Genomic DNA, 22,440 nt, shown 5'->3' on the forward strand with positions numbered 1-22,440 from the left:
TGTTACTAGAAGAAGCGCGCAACGCCACAGAAAGCGCTGTCGTTTTACTTTAAACCTAATAACCAGTAAACGATGTCGTTTGGCATTTGGCGGTGCTACAAAACTAGGCTAAAATAAAAGCAAAAAGATTCAAGTACAAATGCAATGCGAGAGTATCGTTGATTCTTGATTACTGAATCTGGCAAACATTCTCTCTTCATCGAATGAAGAGACTAGGACTTGAAGGCGAAGGTCCTGCTATTAAGGCTCTCGGTTCTCTCTTTAAGCTCACTGAAGTATACTTATGGTGAGTCAATCTAATTAATTGTTGGTTATGTGAGAAGTTATAATTTAATATATTATGCTTCTTGTTTAACCGATTTTGTGTGTTCTATTAATTCCATAGGGATGATGGTTGGGGGGAGACGTCAGAAACTGAAGGCTATGTGAGTATTTCTGCTTTGAACTTCCTATTTTCAAACTTTTTAACTTTTTGATTGACTTGTGGCTATGTTTTTTTTTTTTTTCTGATAAACAGAAATTGCAGCAAGATGTTAATGTTGCCTGCTCCACCATAGTTTCTACGGATAGTGGCAAGTGTTTCACTTGTTTCAAACTTTTTTATTTTTTGATTGATTTGTGGTTATCTTTTTAACTTTAGGAATGTTAACAAAAGAGTGGCTTTGGTTTTATTTTGTTGTGCATGTTCAGAATTTAACTCTTTAGCAGAGGATGTAGAATTGGCTGCACAGATGAACGAACTGGGTCTTCCCTTTTCCTTCCAAACTAACAAGGAGGTAACTTTATTTTACTAATTTTTTTTCTTTCCAAAAAATAAATAAAGAAGGAGAAGAAGAGAGAAAACTGCTGCAAGCGATACTATTGTTGAACATGGGGGTTGAAATTCTGCAATGGATTGCACATGTCTGTCTATAAGAGGAGAAATAGAATTTGTTGTTGATAACTATTAAATTGCACAACTGATGTATCACTAGATGTCTGCAGCAAGAGAACTAATCTAGAAGCAAAAAGATTCCTCCCTCTGTCTTGAGATTGGATGTCTTTTTATTGTTCTTATAATCATTCTAGTCTTTGTTCTGTTGCTGATATTGAAATTATCACAGAGGAGGAATGGAATGACCAGTGGCAAAAGGAAGGGTTCACATATGAAACATTCTCAGAGCCATAAAGAAACGATGGAAGAAATGCTAGAGTATTCCAAAGTGAGTGAGCAGGAGATGATATTTCCTACTAATTTTCATGATACCAAAGGGAAATCTTTATGTTGCATGTCAATGCTGGGCCAAAGTGAATCATCTCATTATGATGTTGCAGTGGATGGCAGTGAATCTCAATGCCCCATCAGAGAAGATTCATCAACAAGTTCAGGTAGAATTTCTCGTTCTGTTGTCAAGAAACAAGTCTGTGATGGAATATCTAATGTTGTATTGAATAATTATGAGAACTATGATATCAGAATACATGGTGATCTTATGTCAAAGGATGGCATGAAAATTGTGGTGAGTTCAGCTCCTGTGGAAGCTAAACATGTACCAGAGAGTAGTTTGACAGATGCAAGAAATGAAAACTCTTGTAAAGAACTTTGTGGACATCTCATGGAGTATGACTGTTTAGAAGTATCTTCAGTGGCTATTTGTGGTAAAGAAGGCCATAAATTTTGCATCAATAACTTTATTGAGCAGACACAGGCACCGGAATTAGTTGTACATTCTTCAAGGTTAGAAGTGGTCAACCAGGAGGAAATTGACATTTGTAGTAGTAATGGTGATTTTGCAGATTGGAAGGTGTATTGGGACTCTTTCTACCGTAGAAACTACTTCTACAACATCAAAACACATGCTTCTACTTGGGACGCTCCCCCAAGAATGGAACATCTACTCTTTGTTGACACTTGTGATAAGTCCAATGAAATGACTGCTGAAATGACCAAAACAGTTGTTGCCCCTTCGATTTCTTATGTCTTCTCTGAATCATCAGATTTATGTGTTTTGGGGAATGATGCTGAATCATTTGATGAATCTTTAAATGATGGTGGATTAGTAGATCAGCCACTTGACAAGGTTCCACAAGAAAGTGTATGTGCTGTTTACCACTCTGTGTCTGGCATTTGTTTGCCTTCCTGTAGCAGAAGTTTGGACCATGTGGATGGAATTACTGGGATAGGTAGAAGTCACAGTGATTTCTTAAGCTTTGCATCTAATAACGAGGAGCGTGGCAACAGGTAATCTGGGTTCAATTAAATACACACTTTTTTGTTTTGTTTTTCTCATTTATTTGTATTTGGCCTTTATCACACATTTTTTTTTTCCTGACCATCAATTTTGTTTGCACAGCCAGGAAACCAGTGTCGAGCAACTGGCTTTTGATGAGTTGAACAACAGTGAGTTGCAGCTGCCATCCATAGACAATTCTGGTGAAATTGAGGGAATTGAGCTCTTAGATGAACTTGATACCAACAAGGAATGCAAATATGAAATGGCCTTTCAGGTATCAAATGATACCAGGTAGAACATGGAAACATGACTTTGGTTGAGTCTTTACAGCTTCTCTGTTGACTTCTAGATGTGAAAGACTTTTTATTATTATATCATTATTTTTACTTATGATGCCTAGTTTTTGTGCAGCTTTACCAGTCAACTCATCGAAGCGGTGGAAGAGCAAGACGATATGTGTCTAGAATCTGTGTTTGATGCAAAAGATAGATTGGATTTCCAACTTGACTCTGGCAGAACCAAACAGAAAAAGAAAGCTAGAAGAAGGCGTGCAAGTAGGAAATTGTCCCAAAAAATTGGAGGTTCATGACTCAGATTTCACTCTCTAAATATTTTATTCAGTTTTAGTTGTATCATTGTACTGTGGGTGAAAAAGTTTGAAAACAGTTCCTCTCAAATTGAAAACCTAAAATGAGGACATGACTAGATTTTTGCTATCCACCTTCAAGAGAGTGCTGAGAGCAATTCTTTTTCAAATTGTGTCTGCATTTGTTGGCCCAATAGTTGGATAGCCATTAGCCTATATTCTTCTTTTTGTACTGCTTTTTGCTATTTAAATATTCTCATAATTCCGTAAAATTACTTTCAAAAATTGGTTACCCTGAATTAATTGATTCTGTTATTCAGAGGTTCAACTTGAAGGGATGAGTGAACAGCTACCTGCTAATATTGGCAAATACTGGTGTCAAAGGTACCTACTGTTTTCCAAATTTGATGATGGTATAAAAATGGATGAGGAAGGCTGGTTTTCTGTCACATCAGAAGCCATAGCTAAGCATCATGCAGTCCGTTGTGGTTATGGAATTGTAGTTGACTGTTTTACTGGAGTTGGTGGGAATACCATCCAATTTGCTATGAGGTATGTATTGTTTCCACTCTGTAATTTGTTCTCTTCTTAAATTCAAAATTGTATTTGATGGTCGTATGCTTCACTTGTTAGACAGTTGCATTTTTAGATAATGTGATTTCAATGTTGTTCAACCAATAACTATTACAAATGTAAGTTTAAGGCCAAGGGACTATTTCCACCCAAACTTCGAAAATCCCATTTACCCACCTATGGGCTGTTAAAAAAAACGGTTTCAAGAATAAAATCGTCATTTTATCTGTAATATTAAAAATAAACTTAAATTTTATTTTATTTTCCTTTTTAAACCTTAAAAATTAACAACTTTCCCTAGTCCAAGTTTTCAAAAACAACATTTTCTCCCCTAGGGTTTCCAAATTTTGGATTGAATTTTCTGGCAATGACCGACGATCTCCAAGTGACGTCTCTTCCTCCTTGGTGTTTCCCCCTCCTCGGCGTCGTCGTCGACAAAGATGATGCGTCTTCGTCTTCGTCATCGTCTTTGTTTAGAGACGAAGATGTCGTCTTTGTCAACGATGAGTCGTTTGAAAGATGTACGACTTGAAGGAGGAGCTATCGGAGAGGGAGAGCAGGTGTTTGGAGATCAACGGTCGTCGTCGAAAAAATTGGATCTGAAAGTTTGGAAACCCTAAAGAGAAAATGCAGTTTTTGAAAACTTGGGTTGGGGGAAAATTGTTAGTTTTTAGGGTTGGGGGGTGGGGGGAATGATGTAACTAACGGACTTAGTTAATTTTAACAGCCCATGAGTGGGTAAATGAGATTTTCATAGTTAACGGGGGAGAATTTGGAAAAAAAGCATACTTTGGGTGGGAAATAGTCCTTTGGCCTAAGTTTAATTGTAGCCTTTCATGTGTGTGATCTTTAACTTTGGATGATTGATAATGTTTGTAACTTTAGTTTTATTGTGAACCACTAGCTATGTGAAATAATTTGGCATCTAAGTGTGTGTCAATATAAATCTACCTCAGTTAATTTCCTTGCTTCACTAAGAGTATTCTGATTTTAGTGTCTTATAGTTCAACTGCATGACCTTTAACTTATCAAATAGTCCATTAACATTTTAATCACTTGGTCAAGAGATGAAATCATTTAGTTCGCTTGTAAGACTCTGTTTTCGTACATATGATAGATATGAACAAAGCTATATATCTTTCTTTCCTTTTAATATCAAGTATGTTTTACTGTGGATGTAAAACTTTCATTCTATCCTCAAATAACTATGCTTTGTGTTTACATTGTTTACTACTTTCAGGAGCAAACATGTTATTGCTGTTGATATTGATCCGATGAAAATTGATTATGCATATCACAATGCAAACATCTATGGAGTTGTCAACCAAATAGATTTCATAGTGGGGGACTTTTTCCTTTTGGCACCAACATTGAAGGTATTAAAGCTTTCTTCTAACTGTAGATTTTTACCGATGGGGTATGTTTCTATTGTTGTCCATGGTTTTCATATTTCAATGCCACAAATACTTCAGTTTCCTGTGAGTTTTAACTTTAAGCAGTGTGTGTGAGATATTCTTCTGTTGCTATGGACGGTGGCTGCTCGCTTTTAACTCTCATTCCAATTCTTAAAACTTTGTATGCATCTGCATTTATTGTATATTTCTCAAAAAAGGGAGGGATACTCTGTCAATATGGGGTTTTATTGCACCCCAACAAATCTACTAGCTGACTTTGAATAAAATAATTGTTAATGATTTACTGTTACTTGTTGTATCTAATGTCCTAACTTATGTATAATGTGATGTGCTGCAGGCAGACACTGTCTTTCTGTCACCTCCTTGGGGAGGTCCTGACTATGCTAAAGTGAAAACTTATGACATCCAGACAATGCTTAAGCCAAAGGATGGGTATTTCTTTTTTTGCAAATATTGGCAGTGAAAACAAATTTTTTAGTTGTTATAGTCTTCAGCACCCTCTACAAGGTTGAATGCCATATGCTTTGATATGTAACTATGCAGATATTTTCTCTTCAACCGCGCAAAGGAAATTGCTTCAACAATTGTTATGTTTCTTCCAAGAAATGTTGATCTCAATCAATTGGCTGAGTTGGCTTTATCAACTGTTCCTTCATGGTCATTAGAGGTAACTCTTTAAAGATATTTCATGTTCATCATGCGTTTCTGATGTATACTGGTAGGTATTTCTGGTAGGAATGTAATGCCCTGTCCACTTTTTTTATTCAGCTAGAAGTGTAACTAATGGTGTACTATCAAGTAATGAGCATTAAGGTGCATCAAAGGGCTTGGGTGTGCATATAAATGTCCATTTATGTAGAATCACCAATTGATGCACCTCCAAATAAGGTGGAGACTAGGCATAGCCCATTTAACATATTGGGAGCCCTGGCCTCTACTGTGACATATACTTAAAAATATAAATCCTGGATTCTCAATTTTTGTTGTTTGACTTCTTTTAAGAGCTTATTCTCAAAAGTAAAAGAAAAGACATCAATTTCAGTTTGTAAAATCAAATATTGATTTTCTTATTACTATGAGCCGACGTTCTTGTTAGGTGAGAAGAACTATCTGAATGGCAAGCTGAAGGCAATAACTGCTTACTTCATACGGCACTTAGATGAGAATAAATGAGCTCGGCTCAGGTGGGGTAATCAAGAAAGGAGCATTGCGGAACTGAGGTCAGCATGTTGTGATTTGACGCAATACTTCTACAATTTGTGTGTTAAAGCTTTCATGTACAGTTTTAGAAATCTATTCAATATTTATCTTATGAGTTTTGTGTGTAAATTTTGATTATTCAATTGAGTATATAACTAATGTGTTATTTGTGATTGTGTATTACTTTATCTTTAATTCAAAATTATTCATTCACATGTGGGGGCACATAGTTTTATTGTTATCTTACTTTTGGTTTCATCTGCCTAAGTCATGGGGAAATGTTCACTCTTTGTTAATGGTGTTCTATCCCACAACCTTTTTTCGGTTTTATAACAATTCCTTCCTTACATGTACATGTGTTAAAATTAGTTGCTGAAAGAAATCCGTTTGAAGAATAGCAAAGTCTCCTAAATGGGTTTCTGATTCTGTAGGCTGAAATCAGTACCAATTAGTTGGACTGAAATGTGTTTGCAGAGCTACTAAAACTACAAGTTGTGGTCGTCCAACCACTTTAACTAACAGCTTTTAAGTTCATCTGTGTGTTGCTCATCTTGGGAACAGAGTCTTAAGTGGTTCATTTCATTACAAATTATACGGGAAGAAATAATTTATAAATCTTAAATACACTTAAAAATGGTGTCGGCTGGAGGAAGGCCTAGTGAAGTTGGTTGGGAGAAGGGCTCTTAGGCCAGGGATGCGGTGTGCCAAATAATGAGCTTGCGGCGTGTAAAGTGAGCATGTTTATTCTTGTAAATCAGTTAATAATCAAGAGTGCAACTGGAGTGGGTGACGCATGATGAAAGTTGGGACAAAGTACATTTTTCATGTTTCTAATTCAACTATTTGAACTTTGATTTCGCCAATATATCAAAATTGTGTTAGAAAATGCATAATGAAGGTCCTGTTTCAATTATTTATTATTGGCATTACCCGTTTTGACCGGCATGAAGCCAGGCTTTCCAGCTGGGCTACATACCGTATCACATCTGCTCCCTTCTCGAGGACTTTCGTGCCGATTTTCTTTAAAGAAATGAGATCCTGGAGCCATAAATTTTGCGCAACTGTGATACATATTAATTTTTACAAGATTTTATTGGATTTATTTACCTAGCTTTAAGAAGAAAACAAGTAGTTTGATGTCATATGGTCACATGCAGTGCAGAGACTAAAGAATTATCGAAATCCATGTATAGCGGCTCAGGTGTAACAGATTACATTAGTCAATTGGAATGGTGAGCACCCACCAACCACGCCTCATTTTATGGGGACACAGTCTCATTGTTATGTTACTAATGGAAAACAATACTTCCCTTTGACCACCGATTTCCCTATTAAATTCAACTCCTGACATTTCGGTGAACATTATCATTCATATCTATCAATCAAAGTGCTTTGTTTGTATTTTAAGAATGGTTTTCAAGACAATAGTTCATCACATTGTTCTACTTTTTAACTAATTCTCTCCTCCACTCCACCGCCCTTATGGCCATGCGATGCGCCATAATAATAGCCAACATCAAATCCAAGAGGGTCACATTGTCGGTCGAATTGACAGTCAAGGGGCAATGATGAAGACCAAAAACATTAAAAGCATAAATCCCCACTCAACATTTTAAAAATTTTACGCAAAAGCCGAATCGGATCGTCTTTTCCTCTGCTTTTACCTCACAAATTAGAATCCCAAATCCCACTTGTTTGTTTATATAATCATAAGTCAGAAGCAAATTCTTTGAATTAACAATTATAGTAACAACTTCCTTCTTATACCCGCCATAATCACATTTTATAAAGCTAATCAGAATCTCGGTCTCCATCGCCTTGCTTCCGACGCGTATGTGAATGTGACCTTTACAATGCCGGAGCTAGGGTTTCCGGACCAGAGGTCGATGAGATCAGGTTTCAGAGCACGTGACGCAAGTCCTGACTCCGTCATTTTTACTCTTGAATCCAATTTTAGTTTATTTTCTTCTGCTTCAGCTAGTGTTGACCGCTGCTCTTTTGCATCTGATGCTCAAGATCACGACTCTCTCGCCTCTGAAATCTCCCTGGTACTACTTGCATTGTCTCACATTTGACCTTTTTATTTCTCTATGTAATACTACGATGGACTCGTCTTGATTTGGCTTCTTAGCTGATCAGATTTTTTTAAGTGTCAATGTGCATGCGTTTTGATTTTATTAAATTTGTTTGTTTGAAAAGCTTGAGTGGCTTGATGAACTGATACCTTTTGGAGCAAAGGGAAACATTTTTGAAAATTAAAACGACGAGAAATGATCTTTTTTTGGTTTGACGGTGATGATTTTTGTAATATAAGAATTGAAAATGAATCGAACTTTTGGTGTACATGATCGTGAACAGTTGGAGAGTTCAAATAGTGGTCCAGATCGAGATCGAGATCCAAACAAACCAGCGACATACTACAATAAGCAGAATCGTCTCACTAAAAAAGCCGAAAAAGTGAAAGGTACAGCTATTGCCTATTGATATTCATTTAACACCTTGTGGAAAAAAGTAAAAGCTAAAAAAGACACCTATAAACAAACAAACGAGCACCTTTACAAAATTCAAATTTGCTACGTCACTAACAGTTTCCTTCAATTATAAGCAGTTCAAAAAGACGACAGTTATGCTACTGTAGAAGACGATAATAGACCCTTAGATTCAGCCAGAAATTCCTTCTCTCAATCTCTCAAAGGTACCATATAATCTAATATTCCAATTTAAACCAAAATCAAGCAGTTATTTTTGTTGATAAGAATCTATTCTTTATACAGACGTCCAGGAGAGGAGATCTAGAGCTGAAGCTCTATCCAAAAAGCTGGAAAGGAGAAGACCTGCTTCATTAGATCTAAATAATGCTACCATTTCGTCCCCGCGCTTGGGTGCCTTGAAAAAAGGCTCTAATTTGTCACGCAAATCTGGTACATTTCCTAGCCCGGGAACTCCCAATTATAGGCACACAAGTGTTGGAATGCAGAAAGGTTGGAGCTCAGAGCGAGTGCCACTGCATACAAGTGGGAATAGAAGGCAAGGGAATGCTGCATTATTTCCTTTCAATAATGGGAGGACATTGCCATCAAAATGGGAAGATGCCGAGAGGTGGATACTTAGTCCTGTTGCTGGTGATGGTGTTGTTAGACAATCATATGTGCCTCATCAGAGGCGGCCTAAATCAAAGAGTGGCCCCCTTGGCCCTCCTGGGATTGCATATTATTCACTGTATTCACCTGCAATACCGATGTTTGATGGAGCACCTATAGGGAACTTAATGGTGGGTTCTCCATTTTCAGCTGGTGATTTAGCAGCTGATGGCATAGCAGTTAATTCTGGTGGACATGCTGGAGCCGTTCCTGTAAGGATGGAGCCTTGCATGGCTCGATCTGCTAGTGTGCATGGGTGCTCTGAGATGCCGAACCCACCATCCTTGCCCTCACAAGGTATACTGTGAGCTTCAGTTTGCACTACTTGCTTAATATAATATATAGTCCATAAGATTTCTAGTGAAATCAAGAAAGAAAGGATTTCAATTGATGTTAGTAGGCTTTTGGTAGTTCGCAATATAGTTAAAAGATATAGTAACTGAATGTGTTAACTTAAAAATGGTATTGAATTCCTTTTCCTGAAAAAAAAAAAAAAAACTAAGAATCTTTATGCACAGGCAAGCATACATTAAGCAAGTGATATTTCATATTGCATGTTTGTTTTGTTGCTTGATAATGTATTTGGAGCAATCAGTTATAGTTTCTTTTAACAACTGAGTCTTAAACGGAAATTGATCATGATGTTCAACCTTAGACCTACTGAACTTATGTATCTGATCTTGGACTGTTGGTGTTTATTCCAACATACAGAGGAAAAGATTGGTGAGCTCAAGGATGCTGCCACTGATATTTCTCGTACTATTTCAAGAAGGGACATGGCAACTCAGATGAGCCCTAATGGTAGCACTCACTCATCTCCCAAAAGGCAGCCTTTCTCCTCCGCTCCGACTGCCTTACCAAGTTTGGAACTCCAGAGTGTTCATTCCTCGAAATCACAAGTAAGGGATGTGCAGGTAGATGAAAGGGTCACAGTGACAAGGTGGTCCAAGAAAAATCGAGCTCAGATCTGTGGGAAGACCTCAGAAATTGTTGATGACTGGAGAAAGAATTCTGTGGATTCTCAAACATCAGCTTGGGATATTACAGAGTCATCAAAAAGCATTTCAAAGTATGTTAGCTGTAGTGAAAATTTTCTGGTCCCTTTGTTTTATTAGGTCATTTGTGAGAATATGACGTGGCAAACTTAAGAGGCGATTAATGCCACTGGAACTATAACAATAAAAACATTGAAGAAAATAAAGTGGGACTTATCAGCTTTAAAAAAATTTGAAACTTTAAGTATGAACATACACGTTTTTAATTAATATTTAGCATGCTATGTTTATCTCTTTCAAGCTCATTCGTTTCCCCAGGAAGATGATCACATCACCCTTTTGGCTTTTGGCAGGACCAAAAGAGAGGAACTTAGAATCACAGCCTGGGAGAATCTGCAGAAGGCAAAAGCTGAGGCAGCGATTAGGAAACTAGAGGTTTGCCTCTTCTTTCTTATTTCCACTTAGACATGCTTTTAAGTTTCTCTTAGGACATGTTAACTATGAACTTTTGTTCCAGGAAAAGGATATGTTACACAAAAAATATTTGTCTGCCTTCAGTTTATTTGTTGCTTTTGTATAGCTCATGCAAAGCTTTACTAGTACAGGTCCTCTTACTTGGAATTTGTGAGTCACATTCTAACATGTGGCATAATGTGGTAAATTTCATCACTGATTATTTGAAGTATAATCTACTAGCTGGATGTGAGAGTGACTATTCTTCAGTTAATAGCAGGGAATGATTAATAGTACTATGACAATAATCTCCTGATCTGAATCTCTCTCTTCGGGTTTTAATTCATAGAACTATATATGTCTGGAAAATGATATTTCAAAAGTTGAATTTGGTCAATTGTTGCTCCAATATGACTAAGGAATCAAGGACTTGGGAAATAGAATGCATAAAGTGTGGAAACAAAGAAGTAATAAGAGAAGAAACATTCATATATAATCTTTTCTCCAATTTATTTCTTCTTTTATTGTTGCCTTACTTTATCTGTTGCTTTGATATATCACTCATCCTCATAATCTACTCAGTGTTCCTTGATGTCTTTAATTTTTTTTCTTAGTTATATTTTTTTCTATTGATGGATTTCCATGATTTCTTAATTTGTTATTTTGAAATAAATATGCATATCCTTAATCATGCCAGCTTATTTAGTGGTACTCTGAACGTTACTTAACCTCATTGTTTACATTTTTGCAACTGCCTTCCTTCAAACTGGGGGCATGAGCATTTGGCGGTTGCTATTTTTGACTGGAAATGTATTTCAGATGAAACTGGAAAAAAAGCGGTCTTCATCCATGGATAAGATCATGAACAAGCTGAGATCAGCTCAAAAGAAAGCTCAAAAAATGAGGAGTTCAGTTTTAGCCAACCAAGACCATCAAGTTGCTCGGAGTACCCAAAAGGCTGCAACATTCCGTCGAAACAGTCAGATGGGATCCTTGAGTGGTTGCTTTACCTGTCACGCTTTCTAATATCATTAATCCATCCGGCTTTCCACTTTAGCTATGATAATTGCAAGGTAACTTCTACTTCTAGTTGTTAATTAATCAGGATTGCAATTTCTTGTTCTTCTGCTATTTTTTAAAAAATTTCAGTGGTTGATTTCACTAATGTTAAACAGGACATTCCTAAGGTTTCAATGTGACTGAAGTGAAGAACTGAGAAATAAATCATGCATTTGTATGTAAATCAGCTTCCGAAATATTCCACTTTAAGTGTGCCTTTGCAACTGGAAATACCGTTTTACTATAATTTTTGCTGTAGATTGTAAGCTGCTGTTGATGATTGAGACATAGTGGCATCGCAACTTCAAGAAGAAAAAAATTTTTTCTTCTTGTTTCGAGGGCTATCTGAAACTCTATTTACCGAATTGCTTCTTATGTTTTCAATTTATTTTTATAAGAATTGCCTATCCTTGACATGTATTAGACCTGATTGCACGGGCATAGCAGAATTCCCATGGCAATAATTTTCCATATGCTTCACTTTTGGAGAAAAAAAAAAATCATAAATACTTTCTCCCCATTCTCTCATTTAACAACTAACAGGTACTTAAATGTGAGCCACAACTTATTAAATAAAGTGATGGTTACTGTCCTTTGGATTTGGATATAATATAAAGAATGAAGATGTGCTTATTGGGAAAATTTACTAAAATGAGGGTATTGGGCTACGTTCTACGTGCATCACTTAGTTACTAGTCTGTCAGGGCAGTTCAAGTTCGAATCACTGAATCAGATCTTGGGAAGGAACCCAATCGGGTAGCATTGTTGTAATCTTGAAGACCATGAGCTGACAATCCAGGAATCGCCAACCCAATCACTCTACAATCTCAAAAACCATCCTTCTCTATATTCTGGACCCTCTATGTAAGGCAGAACAGCTCCTCTAATCAGTTCCCAATATGCATTTACGTACTTGGGTAGAGCCCATAACAAAGAGAAGTAGTTCTTGTTCGGCTCCTCCTTCAAAACCTGAAGAACAATAAACCAAATTACAGAGAAAACTCATAAGATTTCTGAAAAAAATAAACCCAGTTTGTACAATAATAAAAAAGTAATCCACTTACCTTCCCTTGGTAAAAACTATCGTAATAGAAGCAGGCCCCGAAGTGCTTAAAAAAAAGGCTTCTACCATCATATGGCAACCTTGGAACCATGTCGTTGCAATAAACATATCTCCTATAATTTACCGCATACTCCTTTAAATTTCCCTCCATAAACTCTCCCAATTGCTCGTCTCCCACCTTCGGCTGCCCAAATGTGTACACGCCTTCTAATCTTTCCAGTAGCCATGACTCTTTATGGAACACCAGCACAAACACAAACAGAATCGCCAATGCTCCCCCCAAGCTGTGCCCTGTTAATATGAACTTCGCTTCCTTGTTATTTTGTAGCCTTTCTCTCAGCATTTGTCTGACTGAATAATAGGCGAATGAGGGCTCAGTTTCTAGGTTGATCTCCGTGGGCCAACCTCGGTTCTTTTGTAATCCTAGAGCTATCATAAACCCGCCGTGTATTTTACCGACGTTTTGAATTTCATACCAGGAGATGTCCACATCTGTGCACCAAGCCATTGCATCAAATGGCTGAGTGCCTCTGAAGGCCACTACTATCACATTGGGGTTTACCCTTTTATCTTGAAGCAAGAAAGCTTGTGTTGAGAAGAGTTTCCGGTAATCTGCAAAAGATACAATGATGGGTATTATTATCATATGATATAATACGATACGATAAAGTTAAAAAAACGATATATATTTTAAGATGTATTTAAATAATACGATATAAGAGACATATTATACAATACGATACATATTATCAAAACAGATTGATACATTTTATTAGAGAAAATGATGATGTTAATGTAAGAGGGGTGTATATTAAATTTTCAAAGATGTTTGTGAGATTTTTCAAAATGATGATGTATCAAATATAATTTTATATAATTTTATTAATATTTTATTATTTTATATTTTAAATGATATACTTTACAATACGACATGACAATACACAATATACAAAATAAAAATTATATTTTTGATACTTAATATGACTCGTAATTCAACTACAATGCTAATATCTGTGATTCATAAACCTTGATAGAGTATATATAGGAACTCCAAACAAAGAAACATAGTATTAATTTACCGTTCGAGAATCTGCACAACCCCAAAAATTCCATCTGCACCAAAGAAAAATAGCAAATGAAGTTACACACGGTCACCTATCTGTCAGCCGTGAAATAATATTTAACATGATAGATTACACTCTTGTTCATATCATTTTTCATGTTTATGGGACTTACATTCCAATGATTTTTGACGATGTTGCAGATGAAAGCTTCATTCTCATATGACAGTTTAGCGGCCATGAGGGACAATGATGGATAATATCTCATGTTGTTATTAGGTTTAACTTGACCTTCTAACTCAACTCGCCTTGTCAAGGTATCCCACAACAGATTTGAACATTGCTGATGACCTACCTGGTTTAACCATCTTTCCTGCAAAACCCAATTTCTTCATCAACACTCCTAGTACCATATATAACATGGTTAATCACACTGCTAAGTTGAATGGAAACAAAATATAAGAGAATCAATTAAAAAGGAATGAAATTTAAGAATGATGAATGTAAAATTTTAAGGGTTATGTTGACAATTTTTTATATATTTAAACCTTTTATTACCTTTGGGTTTGCAATTAATTTTATATAGAATCTTAAGCGTTAATAAAATTAATAAAATATTAGAATTTTCAGAATAAAAGTTTGGGCTCGAGCCGTTACCATGCTTGTAAAATTTTGACTTATAAATCTAGTTATTATGCTTCGGATTTATCCATTCAAAAAATATAAATCCCAATTTTTAAATTAAAAAAATGACTTTATATAAAGATTGTCAATCATTAGTTATCCAAAGAGAACTTAATAGAAAAGATTTTACGGCTTAATAATATTAAAATTTAATTTTTTAATATTCATGGTTTCTAAAGTCATCAAAACTCCAATTTTCAACCATTATCAGCTTGGTATGGTGCATACCCTGTATGCATGTATACAATTTTTTGATATACCTTGTACACCAAATAAAACCTCTTGATGTGAACCATATGGGCTCATGATACCATATAAATTTTGATGTAATTTAACATGCACAGCACCATAATCATAACAATTGATTATGGAAACTTTCTGAAATTTTGAGAAAAGGAAACCCATTCTTCCTTTCATCTGTGTTGGCATTTACTAATGCATATTTCCTTCAAACTTCAAAATATGATTATTTCTTATTCTGTCCAATCAAATTTCCAATGTTAGAAGGTGCTGTAATGATAAATATACATGTATAATGTAGCCTAACAACATATAGTGGTACTGATAAGTGGAAACAACACCATACCTTTCAAGACATTAGTTAGTAGCATGTAAAGGCCTCCGTTGCATGACAGGAGATTTAGCCACAGCTCGAGGGCATATCCTACTATGGCCATAGGTTTCCTCAAGAGGAAGATGACCTTCTGCGCAATGATGGAGATGAATATTAGTCATCGATGACCAAAACTTCTGTGACTCTGTCTTTCATGGTAGTCGACAAATCTTCTTTGCTCCAATTCAAAGGAAAATAGAAGAAGAATGAGATCGACCAAGCTGGCTTCTTTCGACTTGAGACACAGATAGCCGTGACAGAAATCTTCCGCAACCATGACTTGAAAGCAAGGAAAAGACGATGAGTTGCAGCGTCAATGTCTTGAATTTCATAGCTTCTAAATATATTCATATTCTAGTACAGCCATACTATGTTTACATCACAAACTAAAAGTAATATAGTAAAATGTTAGATCAAGATCCTATGGTGGTTAGCAGAGGAGTGTGCCCTACAAGGAAAATGAATAATTAACATGACAGATTTCTGCTACTGATAAATCAAACTGAACATCAAAGCGGCCGAAAATAGTGCTGGTTACAGTTATTAGCATTTAAAGAAATGGGCCAATGCTATCTAATTGTCATCCTATGAAGGTAAGGAAAGCCAACTCTCTTTTATTGAGAGGAATCATTCTTGCTCAGAGTTGCTATCAATCTATATTAAAGCACATCAAAGTAGCATCCAGAAATTAAAATCCTAAGCATAAATATAAACATACATCAGCCATAGGAAGTTTTAGCAGTTAATTCTGGTGGACATGGTGGAGCCTTTCCTGTAAGTATGGAGCCCTGCATGGCTCACTCAGCTAGTGTGCACGGGTGCTCTGGGGCGCTCGACCCAGCATCCTTGTCCTCACGAGGTATACAATGAGCTTCAGTTTGCACTACTTGCTTATTATAATATATAGTCTATAAGATTTCTTGTGAAATCAAGAAAGACAGGATGTCAATTGATGTTGGCAAACTTAGGAGGTGATTAAGGCCACTGGAACTATAACAATAAACTTACTGGTTTTTGATTTATATTTAGAATGCCATGTTTTTTTCATTTTAAGCTCATTCATTCCCCAGGAAGATGATTACATTTCCCTTTTGGCTTTTGGCAGGACCAAAAGAGAGGAACTTTGATTCACGGACTGGGAGAATCTGCAGAAGGCAAAAGCTGAGGCTGCGATTAGAAAACTAGAGGTTCGCCTCTTCTTTCCTGTTTCCACATAGACATGCTTTTAAGTTGCTCTGAAGACAGCTTAACTATAAACTTTTGGTCCAGCAAAAGGCTCTGTTTATCTGTTGCTTTTGGATAGTTCATGCAAAGCTAAAATACAGGTCCTCTTAGTTGGAATTTGTGAGTCACATTCTAACATGTGGCATAATGAGGTAAATTAATTGACAGATTATTTGAAGTATAATCTACTTGCTGGATATGAGAGTGAATATCCTTCAGTTAATAGCAGGGAACGATTAATAGTACTATGACAATAATCTTCTGATCTGAATCTCTTTCTTTGGGTTTTAATTCATAGAACTATATGTCTGGTAAATGATATTTCAAAAGATGAGTTTGGTTAATTGTTTCTCCAATATGTCCAAGTTAAATAAAGTTGAATATCCTTAATAATGCCAGATTATATAGTGGCACTCTGAACGTTACTTAACCCCATATTGTTTGCATTTTTGGAACTGCCTTCCTTCAAACTGGGGGCACGAGCATTTGGTGGTTGCTATTTTTGACTGGAAATGTATTTCAGATGAAGTTGGAAAAAAAGGGGTCTTCATCCATGGATAAGATCATGAACAAGTTGAGATCAGCTCAAAAAAATGAGGAGTTCAGTGTCGCTTTTTTCCTTCTCTGGAGTCACCGAATCCTGCTTCCCTCTACCCTGATGTTTTTCTCCTACTTTGGGGTTCATTGGATGTGTCGGCCTTCTGCTGCCTTGCTGCTGCCGAAACTGTGTTCTTTGCTGTCGGTTTCTGCAGTTGCTTTCCTCGGAATTGATGGTTGCTGCTCTCGTAAATTCTTCTCTCCCATGTCGGTTTCCCCTTGGCTCAACCGTCGGATGATTTCTCCCTTGCGCCTCTGCTTCTCTCTGCATGCTGTGCTCTCTGTATGAGCTGCGTCATTTCTTGTCTCTCCAGGAGCTGTTCTGCAGTGTTTTTGCGTCAGTTGTTTCTTAATGAAATGGCCGCAAAATGGTCCGTTTCTGTGATTTTGCTCCTGGTGCCTGGGTTGCTGTTTTCTGTTTCAGGTGTGTGCCGTTTGATGCTTCATACTGATGGCTGGGCAATTCTTGCTGTCTTTCCCGTGCTGCCATGGCTGGTTGCGCTGGGTTCATTGTTATGTTAATTTCAGATTGTTGTCTCTAGTACGATCTCTGTTTTTTAGATGGTTTGATTTTGGTTTGTAATTGTGTGCTTTAGCCTTTGCACTCGTATTGACTTGTACTTAGAGTGCTTTTTTTGCTATCCTGTGGGATAAGCTTAGGTTGTATTTGTGCCCCATTTTCAGTTTTTTAATTTATATATTTACTTTAAAAAAAAGAAGTCAGGACCATCAAGTTGCTAGTAGTACCAATCAGGCCGTAACATTCCGTCGAAACAGCCAGATGGGTTCCCCGAGTGGTTGGTTTACCTGTCACGCTTTCTAATGTCATCAATCCATATGGCTCCCCACTTCAGCTGTGATAACTGCAAGGTAACTTTTACTTCTAATTGGTTATTAACCAGGAGGTCTTTTGTTATTTTTTAGAAAATTCCAATGTTTGATTGCTCTAATGTTAAACAGGACATGCCCCGCCATATTCGTTGCTTTGCTTGATGCAACAGTTGTAAGCTGCAACTACTTAGTTGCACATTCCCAGGGTTTCAATGTGTCTGAAGAAAAGAATTGTGAAATAAATCCTGCATGTTTATGTATGTATATCAGCTTCCAAAATATTCAACTTTTAAGTGTGCCTCTGCAAATGGAAATGCCGTTTTACTGATAAATTTTATGGAGTCTTGTAAGCTGTTGTTTATGATTTCTCAATGGCATCACACCCTCAAGAGGGAAACTGTTTTCCTCGGTTTCAAAAGCTATCTAAGTATGATCTAAGCGTATCGAATGCAGGGGCGTTGCAGAATTCCCATGACAACAAATTTCCTTTATCAGTTGGGTAAATAAATGTATGCCACCAATCAGAAATAAATAAATTCATAGGTAGACTAACTCCCCATTCTCTCATTTAACAACATTACAGTTATTTAAGTTTGAGCTACAAGTAAAGTGATGGTTATCGTCCTTAGGATTTGGTTATAATATTGCTGAATGAAGATTTGCTTGTTGGGGGAAATTTACTAAAATGAGGGTATTGGGCTACATTCTACATGCGTCACTTAGTTACTCGTTTGTTGGGGCAATTCAAGTTCGAATCACTGAATCAGATCTTGGGCTTGGGGAACCGACGCTAAGGAACCCAATCGAGTAGCATTGTTGTAATCTTGAAGGCCATGAGCTGACAATCCAGGAATCGCCAACCCAATCACTCTATACAATCTCAAAAACCAACCTTCTCTATAATCCGGACCCTCTATATAAGGCAGAACAGCACCTCTAATCAGCTCCCAATATGCATTTACGTACTTGGGTAGAGCCCATAACAAAGAGAAGTAATTCTTGTTCGGCTCCTCCTTCATAACCTGAAGAACAATAAACCAAATTACAGAGAAATTAAACCCATAAGATTTCTGAAAAAATCTAGAACAATAAACCCAGTTTGTATCATAATATAAAAGCACTTACCTTCCCTTGGTAAAAGCTATCGTAATAGAAGCAGGCCCCGAAATGCTTAAAAAAGAGGTTTCTATCATCATATGGCAACCTTGGAACCATGTCATTGCAATAAACATACCTCTTATAATTCACCTCATAGTCCTTTAAATTTCTCTCCATAAACTTTCCAAATTGCTCGTCTCCCACCCTCGGCTGCCCAAATGTGTACACGCCTTCTAATCTTTCCAGCAAACATGACTCTTTATGGAACACTAGCACAAACACAAACAGAATCGCCAATGCTCCCCCCAAGCTGTGTCCTGTTAATATGAACTTCGCTTCCTTGTTATTTTGTAGCCTTTCTCTCAGCATTTTTCTGATTGAATAATAGGCGAATGAGGGCTCGCTTTCCGGGTCGATATCCTTGGGCCAACCTCGGTTCTTTTGTAATCCTAGAGCTTTCATGAAGCCGCCATGTATTTTACCCACGTTTTGGATATCATACCAGGAGATGTCCACATCTGTGCACCACGCCGTTGCATCAAATGGCTGAGTGCCTCGAAAGGCCACTACTATCACATCAGGGTTAACCATTTTGTCTTGATGCAGGAAGGCTTGTACTGAGAAGAGTTTCTGGTAATCTGCAATATATATCAGTAAGATCATCAATCCTGATTTGTGTATGTATAGACATGCCAAGGGATGGGCTCAGCTGGGTTCAGCAGGCTCAAACCCCTTTTTTTGGTATGACCCGTTACGTGTTAGACTCACAAGCCAAACACACAATGCAAGGGCCTTGGAGTAAGATTACAGATTGCTGAACACAGCTTGTTAAAAATATTAAAAATTATAATTTAATGGATTAACCTGTAAAAGCACGCAGATTGACTTGCTAAGAGCCTGCAAAGGCGTAATCCTAAGGTTTTATACTGTGCCACGGTCCCTTCTATCATAACGGCTCTAACCAACTTGTCAAATCCGTCAATTGATAGGTCTAACCCAATCCAATTTCTAACCAAATAAGTCTGATACAACCCATTATCATGTATATATATGTATGTGTGTGTGTGTGTGTGTGTGTGTATGTGTGTGGAAACTCCAAACAAAGAAACATAGTATAAATTACTCCATCCTAAAATTAACTAGACTAATTGATTCCTTGTACAGTTAAATCAGAATATAAGATTCCAACTAATTGATTTCTAGACTAATTGACTTCTTCTATTATAACGGCTTTAACAAACTTGCTAAATCCATTAATTGATAGGTCTAACCTAATCCAACTTCTAGCCAGATAAGCTCGATACAACTCATTGTCATATATATATATATATATATATATATATATATATGTGTGTGTGTGTGGAAACTCCAAACAAAGAAACATAGTATAAATTACCCTATCTTAAAATTAACTAGACTAATTGATTTCTTGTACAGTTAAACCAGAATACGAGATTCCATCCAGTATTGTATTCAATTGGACATATAATGCATTCAAGAATAAAGCTTACCATTCGAGAATCTGTACAACCCCAAAAATTCCATCTGCACCAAAGAAAATAGAAAATGAAGTTACACATGGTCGCCCATCTGTCAGTCTATTGAATAATATTTAACATGATAGATTAAACTTTTATTCATATAAATTTTCGTATGCATGTTCATGTTTATGGGACTTACGTTCCAGTGATTTTTGACAATGTTGCTTATGAAAGCGTTATTCTCATATACCAGTTTGGCGGCCATGAGGGAAAGTGATGCATAATATCTGCTGTCATCATTAGGTTTAACCTGAGCGTCTAACTCAACTCGTATGTCAGAGTATCCCACAACAGATGTGAAGGTTGCTGATGACCTATCTGGTATCACCAACCTTCCTGCAAAACCTTATTTTCATCAGTCACATGTTTCGTAAGAAAGATTTAGCCATACATAATATAGAGTGGTACTGGAAACAGCAATATACCTTTCAAGACATTAATTAGAAGCATGTAAAAGCCTCCGTTGCTAGACAGAAGATTTAGCCACATCTCGAGGGCATATCCTGCAATTGCCATAGGTTTCCTCAAGAAGAAAAGGACCTTCTGCGCGATGACAGAGATGAATATAACCCATCGATAGCCAAAACTTCTGGGAGGCTGTCTTTCATGGCAGTCGACGAACCTTCTTTGCTCCAATTCAGCAGAAAATAGAAGAAGAATGAGATCGACCAAGCTTGCATCTCTCGGCTTAAGATTCAGATAGCCCTGACAGAAATGTTCCGCATCCATGGCTTCAAAGCAAGGAAAAGACGATGAGTTGCAGCGTCAATGTCTTGAATTTCATAGTTTCTAAATATATTCATATTCTAGTACACGAGATATTTATTCATGTAATTTACCTTTTCAAAAATACCATAATAATAAAGACAGATTAACTAACAGCGTGTTAGGTTAAAATAGGTTGATTAGAACAAATCAAATTATGGAATGTTGACTACTTGACTTGGCGTGCGTTTTATTAAAAACCAATAACTTTTATCATGGGTTTGTTGATTACTTGAAGTATAATTTGTTTTTTTTTTTTAATAATCGAGATGATTCATATTTGTTAAATAATTAAATTTATAATATAAAATTAAATTTATAATTATTATATCAAATAAATTAAGATATTTTCTAATCTCGACTTGTTTTCAATTGCCAAATAATACCTACCTGGTTTCACCGGAATGAGATCACCGCACGGACAAACGGCTGCTGCATTTTTTCCACAGAAAATACAAGGATTAAGAAAAAATGCTCAAGCGTGCACAATGTGTTGAGAAATTAAAACGTGAATTTGAATTGAACAGTTGATTAGTTGACGAATGAATAAAAATGATGAAATTCGTACCGTTTGAATTGACTTATTTTACCTGATTAGACTAGGAAGATACAGAGAATCTAATTTGAGTCGAAATAGAAATCAAATTATAAAAAAAAAGGATTTTAAAAAATAACTTTAATAGATTTTGTATATATTGAGTTTTCTTAAAAAGAATAATCTTAAAAACATTTTATTATTACATTAATTGAATAAAAATAATTATTAATTAAAATTCGATAACACTAAAAAAGTAGTTTTAAATAAACTCAAAATATTAGTAAAATTAAATTAAATTAAATTAAACTCTTTATAAATAGAAATTTTGATTTTACATTATTTATCACATAAACACGCTATCTTATATCATATGTTCAAATTGATTTAAATTTAACTTAATTTAAAGTTGAACTCGACCCATATAATCGAAAGTAGTGTTCGAATTGAAGTTAATTTCATTGAATTTATCAGAATCATTTGAAGGTGGAACAATACCCAAGTGATTTAGGCGACAACTTAGTCACATTCTAGCCCAACATTCACCTCAATTTTAATTTTCATCTTTATTACGCAACTAATTTTTAAAATTATATATTTATATCATCCCACCCACGCAATTATGAGGATCCAAAAGATGACATATATAATTTAGATTGGTAATTGATATTTATAATGAGTATTAATTTAAATATAAAAAAAATATATAATTATTTAATTAAATATTATTTTATTTTTAATTTAAAATTATTTAACCTTTATTTTTATTATTTTATTGATTAAGTATCCTTTTT

General features: G+C 36.1%; 3 protein-coding genes and 1 pseudogene across 7 annotated transcripts; 2 read left to right on the forward strand and 2 right to left on the reverse strand.

The window, feature by feature from the left end:
- Positions 1-3: 3 nt before the first annotated feature.
- Positions 4-6,850, forward strand: LOC123229135. 3 transcript variants are annotated; one of them, XM_044654747.1, is made up of 13 exons: positions 4-286; positions 386-425; positions 518-572; positions 691-776; positions 1,104-1,368; positions 1,777-2,221; positions 2,334-2,504; positions 2,625-2,794; positions 3,120-3,351; positions 4,613-4,748; positions 5,125-5,219; positions 5,331-5,456; positions 5,885-6,850. In XM_044654747.1, exons 1-13 carry the CDS (start codon positions 204-206, stop codon positions 5,958-5,960), a joined length of 1,980 nt encoding a protein of 659 aa, XP_044510682.1. In that variant the 5' UTR covers positions 4-203; the 3' UTR covers positions 5,961-6,850. The 3 variants fall into 3 exon arrangements, 2 of the variants coding, with proteins under 2 accessions (XP_044510682.1, XP_044510681.1); XM_044654746.1 differs by having other exon boundaries at positions 1,104-2,221; XR_006504809.1 differs by having other exon boundaries at positions 1,104-2,221; positions 5,125-5,454; positions 5,884-5,907.
- Positions 6,851-7,607: 757 nt separating this feature from the next.
- Positions 7,608-12,057, forward strand: LOC123228854. 3 transcript variants are annotated; one of them, XR_006504757.1, is made up of 9 exons: positions 7,610-8,035; positions 8,346-8,451; positions 8,596-8,682; positions 8,762-9,424; positions 9,839-10,196; positions 10,476-10,557; positions 11,395-11,648; positions 11,751-11,809; positions 11,894-12,057. XR_006504757.1 is itself a non-coding variant. In XM_044654336.1 (8 exons), exons 1-7 carry the CDS (start codon positions 7,841-7,843, stop codon positions 11,599-11,601), a joined length of 1,698 nt encoding a protein of 565 aa, XP_044510271.1. In that variant the 5' UTR covers positions 7,608-7,840; the 3' UTR covers positions 11,602-11,648; positions 11,894-12,057. The 3 variants fall into 3 exon arrangements, 2 of the variants coding, with proteins under 2 accessions (XP_044510271.1, XP_044510270.1); XM_044654336.1 differs by lacking the exon at positions 11,751-11,809 and having other exon boundaries at positions 7,608-8,035; XM_044654335.1 differs by having other exon boundaries at positions 7,611-8,035; positions 11,751-12,057.
- A 20-nt stretch (positions 12,058-12,077) lies between these two features.
- On the reverse strand, positions 12,078-15,332 carry LOC123229624 (annotated as a pseudogene).
- A 2,903-nt stretch (positions 15,333-18,235) lies between these two features.
- LOC123229147 (triacylglycerol lipase OBL1-like) lies at positions 18,236-21,139 on the reverse strand. Its single transcript, XM_044654759.1, has 5 exons — positions 20,772-21,139; positions 20,486-20,682; positions 20,317-20,350; positions 18,833-19,443; positions 18,236-18,729 (listed from the first exon to the last, which is right to left on the reverse strand). Exons 1-5 carry the CDS (start codon positions 21,073-21,075, stop codon positions 18,463-18,465), a joined length of 1,413 nt encoding a protein of 470 aa, XP_044510694.1. The 5' UTR covers positions 21,076-21,139; the 3' UTR covers positions 18,236-18,462.
- Positions 21,140-22,440: the final 1,301 nt, after the last annotated feature.

This window comes from Mangifera indica, chromosome 11, assembly GCF_011075055.1.
Source record: "Mangifera indica cultivar Alphonso chromosome 11, CATAS_Mindica_2.1, whole genome shotgun sequence".
Classification (NCBI taxonomy): domain Eukaryota; kingdom Viridiplantae; phylum Streptophyta; class Magnoliopsida; order Sapindales; family Anacardiaceae; genus Mangifera; species Mangifera indica.

Coding starts and splice junctions, on each gene's coding strand:
- LOC123229147 (XM_044654759.1), bottom strand. CDS start 21,075: ATGGATGCGGAACATTTCTGTCAGGGCTATCTGAATCTTAAGCCGAGA. Junction 20,683..20,771: donor TCTAATTAATGTCTTGAAAG/GTATATTGCTGT, acceptor AAGGTTTTGCAG/GAAGGTTGGTGATACCAGAT. Junction 19,444..20,316: donor GTTGTACAGATTCTCGAATG/GTAAGCTTTATT, acceptor TATATATTGCAG/ATTACCAGAAACTCTTCTCA.
- LOC123228854 (XM_044654336.1), top strand. CDS start 7,841: ATGCCGGAGCTAGGGTTTCCGGACCAGAGGTCGATGAGATCAGGTTTC. Junction 8,452..8,595: donor AAAAGCCGAAAAAGTGAAAG/GTACAGCTATTG, acceptor AATTATAAGCAG/TTCAAAAAGACGACAGTTAT. Junction 9,425..9,838: donor ACCATCCTTGCCCTCACAAG/GTATACTGTGAG, acceptor TCCAACATACAG/AGGAAAAGATTGGTGAGCTC.
- LOC123229135 (XM_044654746.1), top strand. CDS start 204: ATGAAGAGACTAGGACTTGAAGGCGAAGGTCCTGCTATTAAGGCTCTC. Junction 777..1,103: donor CCTTCCAAACTAACAAGGAG/GTAACTTTATTT, acceptor AAATTATCACAG/AGGAGGAATGGAATGACCAG. Junction 5,220..5,330: donor ATGCTTAAGCCAAAGGATGG/GTATTTCTTTTT, acceptor GTAACTATGCAG/ATATTTTCTCTTCAACCGCG.